This window comes from Peromyscus eremicus, chromosome 14, assembly GCF_949786415.1.
Source record: "Peromyscus eremicus chromosome 14, PerEre_H2_v1, whole genome shotgun sequence".
In the NCBI taxonomy this organism is placed as follows: domain Eukaryota; kingdom Metazoa; phylum Chordata; class Mammalia; order Rodentia; family Cricetidae; genus Peromyscus; species Peromyscus eremicus.
Window position 1 is genome coordinate 6,520,990 of NC_081430.1, and position 9,501 is coordinate 6,530,490.

Below are 9,501 nucleotides of genomic sequence, written 5' to 3' on the forward strand. Positions count from 1 at the left end.
AGAGGTACCCCCAAATTACCTACCAGTACTATGCTTTTTTAGTATAACTTTTAAATGTGCATTTCCTTAGCAGCAGAGTATATACATCTAACTAGTTAGATATTTCCTTAAAATATATTTATTGTTCTATTGCAAGATAAGATACAACAAAGATTATATACCCACTGGTAGGGAAAGTGGAGATGGTGATGGCAGATGGGCCATAGATGGGTAGACCCCACAGGAAGTGTTCCCGGAAAACTCCTCATCGTGTAGAAGGCAGCCTTCCGTTCTTGTCTCGTGTCTTAGCTCAGTGTAACCTGATTCCTGCAGCTCTCCACTGTGGTGATGCATTCTGGAGATTCTCATCCCTTTCTGTTTATTTCCAGTGTAGATTTGCCATGGAGAAAATCTCAGTGTCAGCGTTCCTGCTCCTTGTGGCCCTCTCCTATACGCTGGCCAAAGACACCACCGTCAAACCAGGAGCCAAAAAGGACCCAAAGGACTCTCGGCCCAAACTGCCCCAGACCCTCTCCAGAGGTAGAAGTCAACTCATTGTTGGCTCCCAACTGCAATTTAATTCATAAGGACTCCCCGACTCTTGGTATTAAATGTGTATGCTGAAGATATTCGGGGATTTTTTTTTTTCTAGATTTAGCATAGTTAGTAAACAGGTCTCCCTGCTCCGAGACTTTTGTTCTTTTACTAAGTCCTTTAACTAAGTCCATATTATCCGGGTCTTTACCATTACTTTTCAGCAGGTTTGAGCCTGAAACTGTGATGGATTTAAAGATACCAACTTCTCTTGTTCTAGGTTGGGGCGATCAACTCATCTGGACTCAGACTTACGAAGAAGCCTTATACAAATCCAAGACTAGGTAAGGCCACCGGTTACATGGAGCTCCCTCGAGTCGCTCATGAGCGCCATCTAGTGATGACTATCAGTTGTTCGTGGCATCCTATTAAACACCCATTCTCCTGCCTCTCTCACAGCAACAGACCCTTGATGATCATCCATCACTTGGACGAGTGTCCACACAGTCAAGGTAATCCGTTCTTCTAAATTTCTTTTAGAGGCGTCTACATGGGGTCAGGGTTTGGATCATTCATCTATACATTCCTAGAACCTAGCACACTTGAACAAGAAAGAATATTTTAAAACATTTAAAAAGAAATGTGAATGTTTCCATGTTTTGAATTAATTATTGGTGCATATTTTGAGTAAGAAATACTGGGTTTCATGCTCCTCCCACCTTTTTCCATCTGACACATCAACAAATACCACTGGATTACTGTTAAAACATCTCCAGTCAGTACTAGCTTCATGGACATGAACCCCGCATGGTTGCATGGGCTCCCCACGTTTGGTGTAGTAAATCCATCGCTGTCATCGCTTAGTAATTCTAGCTCAAGGGCTCAGTGTTTTCATTTCCCACTGGTCTCTGTGTATTAGGCAGCCCTTCTTGCCCAAACCCAACCACCTCCTGTTACCTCGATGCTACCACCTTAGTGCAAGCCACCATCATACCGTGTCCATGATACTACAACTGTCACCTCTCAACACACCAGTTGGCCCTCTACACAGAAGCCAGACTAAAGCTGTTCACCCCCAATCAGATCCTTCACTCATGTGCCCCAGTGGCTTCTCGTGACAAGTAAAATTAAACCCCGACACCTGGCCATGGCCTTCAAGGCTGGACCCCATCCGGCCAGCGCATGGTTCTCATTTCCTGTCATGGCCCCTTGTTCCCAGTCTACCCAGCCCAACCTTCATGCAGCTCATCCCTATTAACCAAGGTTGTTACTCTCACAGACCTCTCTGCCTGCAGCGACCTCTCTCCAATAGTCTGGGCAATCTGCCCCCCGGATTAACCACTCTCTGACCTCAGCAGCACCTCTTAAAAGAGATCTGCCATGACAAATTAATAGCTCCTCAAGCCTTTGCTTCACTTTATTTCCCCCTATGGATGTACCTATACATGGAATTACATATATAGTATACACTAGTTTATGCTGCAATGCCTACATAAGCATCTGGAGTCTGGAAGTTGTGTGTGCTTTTCTATTCAAGATACTTTTCCTAGTCTATAAAATCATGTCAGCTACAAAGTAGTTATTCAATAACATTTGCTGGAGGGGCAAACGTAGGTATTGCATTTAAAACACTATTCATCTTAAAAGACATCAGAAAATAAGGGTTCTAACCAAAACCGAGATAAATGCTCCATGACTTTCTTCCTGTATCACAGCTTTAAAGAAAGTGTTTGCTGACAGCAGGGAAATCCAGAAGTTGGCAGAGCAGTTTGTTCTTCTCAACCTGGTGGTAAGTTCCCCCCATCATCCCCACGTCTCCTCTGGGTGCCACGTCTGATTCACTTCTGTGCATCTCAGGCATGCTGCATTAATTAGAATCTTCTCCAAGTATCCATCTCACAGACGAGAAACCAAAACCCTTTCACTTTATTAATAACCTTTTTTTTTTTGAAAATTTTGCATTGCTGGTATTGAGGCCAGCACCTGGCACATGCCAAGGAATATTCTACCACTGGGCCACATCTTCCGCCTCTTTCTTAGTAATTTATGTGGCACACTCACATTGTAATGTGATAATTAATAATCTTATCTGAAAAATACTCTTCAGTTGTCAGGATCTCTGTGTTGCTATAGTAACCAATATTTGTGTTTTGTACATCACCGCCTTTGCCCATCTCCCTCCAGTCCTGGCTCACTGGTCCCTGTCACTTCTTTCTCTCCATGGGAGAGAGCTCCAGCTGTATAGATCTGCCCATGCATCCTGTCTCACTTCCTCATCACCAGCCCTCCATGTTTTCTACTCTAGGACAATGGTCTCCTACCCATCCAGTCACAGCTACCCAGAGTCTTCCTCCTTGAGTTGTTCTGTTCTCTGAGTATCACAGCCGTTAGCTACTTCCTCCTGTCCTGTATCACTTGCTGGTCATTCCACTCTGATGCTTATCTTCTTGTCTGTGCTGTGAACTCTCCACAGAAGAGACTCCCTGGCAGTGCCTCAGGCCCACGGCACAGTACGAGACACATTTGCTTTTCTGGTTAGTTTTTAAATGAGTCTAGAAAGTAATGGATGCCTCCACTGTGGCATTTTTGAGATGATAAAGTAATGGACTCCTCTACTGTGGCATTTTTGATATGATAAAGTAATGGACTCCTCCACTGTGGCGTTTTCATGTGCACTCTGCTTTTGCTGCCTCCACCCCACTAGTCTCTTTGCTCCTCCCTAAAGCTCTCCTTCTGTTTGTATAGTCTATAACCTTTTCCATCCCCCAGCCCTCTCATAATAACTGTATTTCACTACTCACAGTGCCCTTTCTAGTTCCAGGAAGATTTAACAGACACATTTTTGTGTTGGCAGGTTTGAAAATATCTAAAGAACAAACAAACAGCTTTTTATTTTGTTTTGTTTTTTTATCTCAGTATGAAACGACAGACAAGCACCTTTCTCCTGACGGCCAGTATGTGCCCAGAATTCTGTTTGTGGGTAAGTGGGGGTTCCAGCAACATGAGACACACTGGAGATTATGCAGCTGCAGCCATATTCTGTATCCCCCAACATCACACTTCCCCATCTATGTCCCCAACCCCACGGCCACTTCGTTATGAGCAAGGTCACTGACCTCTAACAAGGGGCCTGGCATTCTGGGCAGGGTAATGCTAAGTCTCGCAATACACTTTCATCTGAAAGTGTAAAGTACTATTTCCCCAAATGACTTTTTTCCTCCTCTGCTCATTTTACTTCCCACCTTCTGCTCCAAGCACATCTGTGAAGGCAGGGCCATGTTTTCCTCATTGGCTATCAGTTACTCAGCTTTTACTTTGTCCTTATTGGAGGATGCTGTATTAACATAGCAGAGCTACAGGTTTCTGGCCACCATACCAGCCCAGTGTGATCCTGTGATAGGCTCTCAGTGATTGCTGAATGGCTTAATAAATAAATGAGGTTTGGCTTTAACCAGTCATAGTCACTTAAACTGTAACTAAGGCCACTGCCTAGCAGAGCTCATCCAGTGGGCAATCTGGATAAGCCACCAAAGCTTGCATTAAAAGTGAAAGTTAGCCAGAGAGAAGCGAGTGATAGGGAAACAGAAGGGCTGAACTGGAGCGCTCACTTGTGGAGGAGTCTGAACACTGGTGTAATCTGGGGTTGTCTAGCTCTGCCTTCGACGGGACTTTTCTGAAACTCCTGGAAGTTTCTGAGCATATTCATCGCATTTTTGCCTTCAGCCACAGTACAAATCCCGATGCACTAACTTGTGAAGCTCACTGGTTCTCCATGCTGGCTGAGGGTTAGAATCCCATGAAGGTTTGAAAAACACAGCTGCCTGGCTGTGTCGCAAACCAGCGATTAGGTTCTCTAGGGGTGTGATGTAGGAAGCCACGGTTTTTGAGAGCCTCCAGGTAGTCTGAGTGCACCAGCATATGTATAAAGGCCCTGTGTTAACTTACTAGGAAAGTTAACTGGTCTTTGTATCCTCTCATGTGGAGGCATCATTGCTAAGTCTATTGAACAAAGGAATCTCTGCTTCTGGTAATTCATTGTCTGTTGGTCCTGGCCCGACATTCTGAAGTGACAAAGACAGTTCCCTCCAGGAAGTGACAGAGTGCAGACATCCAGCTGGTTCTCACATGTCATCTTCCCCATTTGAGGACATTCATTTCATTGCCTCCCCCTCCAGTTTTAGGAGTCCAGCTCAGGGTCTTGTACGCACTTGGCAATGCTCTCCCATCAAGTCCCACCCCTCCCCTCAGTCACTCCTTCCAAAACAGACGTGTCTATACCTCTCCATACTCCTGTACTGTTCTTCTGGATGTGCCACACCTTTACAGTATCCTTTTCTCATCAATTATATAATTTCAACTTACATAAAAATATGACAGAATGAATGTATTTGTTTGGGGGTTTCGTTGTTGTCTTTTGCTTTTTGAGACAGTTTCATGTAGTGCAGGCTAGCCCCAAACTCTCTATGTGGCAAAGAACAACCTTGATCATCTTACTCCCCGCTCCAAGTGCTGAGATTACTGGCATACACCACTTTGTTCAGCTTGATCAATGGATTTAAACCTAGAGGGATATTTAATGAGAGAGAAAAAAAAAGAGAGGGGGGGGATTCGTAAATCTCTATTTTTTAACTGATTAACCACAAAGTATTAAAAAATAAAAGTGGAAGGTACCTTGTGTAGTTATCTGACCCTGCTGTGCTTAGGGACTTGCATTGTTTTGTTTAAAGAAAGAAAGAAGATTGGGGATATAGCTCAATTAGCAGAGTGCTTATCCAGGATGCACCCAGCCCTGGGTTTCATTGTATAAACTGGGCATGGTGGCTCAGATCTAAAATTCCATCACTTAGGAGGCTGAGGCAGGAAACTTGTAATGAATTTGGGGTCAACCTCCTGTACATAGCCTGGGCTACTGAATGAGACTCTGTCCAAAACAAACAAGCAAACAAAAAATAATACTGAAAATAAACAAACAAAAAGAGAGAATATCTGACCCAGGTTAGGCCCTCCCCTCCCCAGCAAACCACATGCTTCATTCCATCTCTCACTTTCAAAGCCCTCAATGGAAGATAATCATAACCAAATACCAGCATTCGAAGTATCCAATTACCGAGGCTGTTCTTAGGGATGCCGATCAGAAGCAACAAAATCGCTTAAAAATCTCACGGTATTTCTGTAGTAATGAATACTGCACTTTCACAAAGAAACCCCACAAAATATACCCTGTCCGATTTTCGGGGCGCTTAGATAGGATGGCAGGGTTCGAAACCTTTTCCAGAGCGGCACTGCGCCGCTGTTGAATGTTCCTGCCTTTGCCCCACACTGCTCGGGTGAGAACTGAGAACTCCTGGGCCGGGTAGCAGAAGACAGGCGGAGGGCCACCAGACAGTCTCCTCCACGGGGCACGGACACAACAGCTTCAACACACACTGTAGGATCCCTGGAAACAAAGGTGTTGCATCCTTGTTCTCTGTCTTTGCAGACCCATCCCTGACAGTGAGAGCAGACATCACCGGAAGATACTCAAACCGTCTCTACGCCTATGAACCTTCCGACACAGCCCTGTGTAAGTGTTGCCTCCTGTTTAGTCGGAGATCGGTGTTCTATAGCCATGGGGAGAGGCCCCTGGGGAGAGGCCCGGACAGAGGTGGGCTAGGCCTCTGCCCAGGGGTGCCAGAGAATCGGCTTGACCCAGACTAACTTTTTGCCCGTCGGCAAATCACATGCTTCACTCCATCGCCCACTTTGGAAACATCTCAACGAAGGATAAATCGTTCAGTTGAGGTATCGGTCGGCTCCTCCAGGAGACTTATCAACACATGCCCAGCTTTTCTCCCTGCACAACAGCACACAAACCCTCCGTCACAGAGCTGAAGTCACAACAGGCTGGCTTCCATTTCCCCCAAATAATGAGAAGGGAAATAATTTAGTCCATTTTGCTGTGGTTAAACTCAGGTTCGACTTGAGATCATCATGTGAAAATGATCCTGGAGAGTGGCTTACTCACTTTCTCAGTGCGGATATGACGGGGAGGGAGAGGGAAAGGGACTGATTTAAGGCAGATGAGGCCACCGATGGGAGGAAACACCAGCTGTGACACCCAATTGGTTCTTCTGGGGAGAAATTGGATTTTGTCCTAGGATCAGTCCTCGTCACTTGCAGTGGCTCCTAGAAACACCCTATCCGAACCTTAGCCAATACCCATATGCGCTATTTAATTTTAAATTAATGTTAATGAGATGGCAACCTCAGTTTTGAAGTTGCACCAGCCACATTTAGTATGTACACTGGGGATTTGTTCCTCCACACAGAACTTTGTTAGACAGTACAGACTTAGACTAGTAGTTACACTGGGGAGGAAAGCCTGGACCTAGTGAACATGAGCCCTCCCACGGCCCATTAGCAATGTCTCCAGGGAGAGCACTGGGACAAAGGGCAGCATGTTCCAAGCGTGGGCATTCGTGAGATTCAGGGTATGTCTTCCCAAGGTGGACCGCGTTAAGGGCAGATACCCAAACAGGGAAGATCACCATGCCTTCGCTGTTTAATAATTACTTGGAGAAGGGAATAGCAGCCGCTCAGTACACCATCCAGACGCCTCACTGAATTTCACCAGTTGCTGCTGCTGCTGAGGATGGCCTCAAGTTTGGGCTCCGGATCGTAGTTTTGGCACTTGTCAGCTGTGTGACTTTAGTAAATAACTCAGCTTCTCTGAGCCTGTCCCATTGATAAGAAACGAGTACAAAGTTTTTGTGGGGATGAACGAATTCATCTGTACAAAAACCCTTGGTGGGCTGACCATCCACAGGCTTCTAAAATAACTTTCAGAAGCTGCACACACCTGATAATATTTCTCATAAACACGATTGAAAATCTGCTTCTAAACCAGGTGTGGTGGGCCACGCCTTTAATCCCAGTACTCAAAGGTAGATGATCTCTGTGAGTTCAAGGCCATCCTATTCTATATAGAAAGTTCCATACCAGCCAGAAGGACATGTATGCCTCTGTCCCAATAAGTTAATTAATTAAATGAAAATTAAAATTGCTTCTACATTAGCCAAAACAGTTTGCTGCTAACAGCTCGTGGAGCTCTGGGACGAGAAAGCTGGAGGAGGGATTGCCAAGGAAGGACTGAGAACTGCACTGTCAACAAAATCCACTGCACTTGACTACAGAAAGAAAAACAACCGTGGAATTAACAACCATTCACCCTAGGACTATAGGACACTCTGTCAAACCATGGATCCAGCTCCCAACGCCAGGGCTCATTGTGTCACTGGTGTCTGTCTTAGTCACTTTTCTATTACTGTAAAGAGGCACCATGACCAAGGCAGCTCACTCTAGAGGGGACTTGCTTACAGCGTCAGAGCGTGAGTGTAACCATCATGGTGGGAACACGGCAGCAGGCAGGTAGGCGTGGTGCTGGAGCACTTGCTGAGAGCTCACATCCGATTCATAAGCAGGAGTCAGAGAGAGAGAATGGGCTTGGCCTGGGCTTTTGAAACTCAATGCCCCCAGGGATAAACCTCCAACAAGGCCACACCTCCTAATCCTTCCCAGACAGTTCCACCCGCTAGGGACCAAGCATCCAAATCTCTGAGCCAATAGGGGCCATGCATGCTTGTTCAAACCTTGTCATTTCTGATGGTAACTTGGCTGTCTTAATGTTTCTCCCACCAGTGCTGGACAACATGAAGAAAGCTCTCAAGCTTCTGAAGACAGAACTGTAGGGCTGCCTGTGCGTTGCAGCCTGAAGCACCTGAACTCGATGATTACATTACAGGTTAATGTTACACAGATGTATTTTTAAACTCCCATGTGTGGGAAAACAATATTGTTATCTACTGCAGTAAGCATGATTTTCTAAAAAATAAAGTCTTGTGAGTACTCCAACTGAAGGGTTGTTTCTATTGGTTTTTCATAGAAAAGTTATTTGGACCAGCCCATGGCTAACATCCTTGTAGAGGCGGGACCACTGTCCTGAACTGGAGGCGAGCTTGAGCTACAGAGTGGGATGCTGTCTCAAAAATGGAAAAATATTGTTTTTGTTTTTTTTTTCTTTCAAATTAAAAAAAGAAGGAAGGAGGGGAGGAAAGGCTATTTGGTTCTGGTTTACTCACTAAACAGGAACATTGGACACACACAAAGTACTCATGAAAGGACAAGACAAAGCTAATTCAAACAACGATAAAAGGTCATTGCTGACATCCTGACACACCATAGGGTATTCCCGATGATACATGAGCTTACCCTGAAGAAGCATTCAACAGCATATGCTTTGTTGTAAAGGATAATATAGGAAGGCAACACACACACACACACACACGCACACGCACACACAACGGAATCAATGTAGAAACAGCCATTCCCATACTAGCTAGAAACTCCGCGGTACACACTTACTTAGTAATTCAATTATAGACAGATTTTTGCTCCACTTAGTGATCTCAGAGAAAACCTCTAGCACATGCAATGGCTGTCTCTAGAAGACTCACCCACTAGAACAGTCACTGGTAGGCCTGTTCTGATGGCCTCATCGCACCCACATGTGACTGGGCAAAGGGCAGCAAGGACCCACAGGTGAAGTCGAGGTCAGAGGCCACTGCTGTTTGGAGATGTGAAAAGGCACAGCCTCAGGCAGTGAGGGTAGCTTTGCCTGCTTAACTCTAGCCACATTGAATCTCACATAGTCATGCGGACTTCCTGCCAGCCACTCCCACTGGCCCCTGATGTTCTCAGGGTGGTAGCTTCACTGGACAGTTCCTTTTCTGAACAGTGCTTTGGCACTGTTGATTTTCCCAGAGTGCTTTTCTACCTCTCCCAGGGATGATGAGCATGTGGTGACCCTGGTGACACAGGCCCACGTTAAATATCATGGGGGCCAAGAGTTTACCTCTCACAAGCAGGAAACTTACATGTGTTGAAAAGGGAAAGTATTCCATTTAGGAAGCTTCAGAGGGGCAGGCAAGATGGCTCAGCAGGTAAGAGCAC

General features: G+C 45.5%; 1 protein-coding gene across 1 annotated transcript; it reads left to right on the forward strand.

The window, feature by feature from the left end:
• The first annotated feature begins 380 nt into the window (after nt 1-380).
• On the forward strand, nt 381-8,240 carry Agr2 (anterior gradient 2, protein disulphide isomerase family member). Its single transcript, XM_059279939.1, has 7 exons — nt 381-519; nt 794-857; nt 973-1,025; nt 2,229-2,302; nt 3,430-3,493; nt 5,993-6,076; nt 8,191-8,240. The coding sequence occupies exons 1-7, from the start codon at nt 381-383 to the stop codon at nt 8,238-8,240; spliced, it is 528 nt and encodes a 175-aa protein (XP_059135922.1).
• The last annotated feature ends 1,261 nt before the right edge of the window (nt 8,241-9,501 follow it).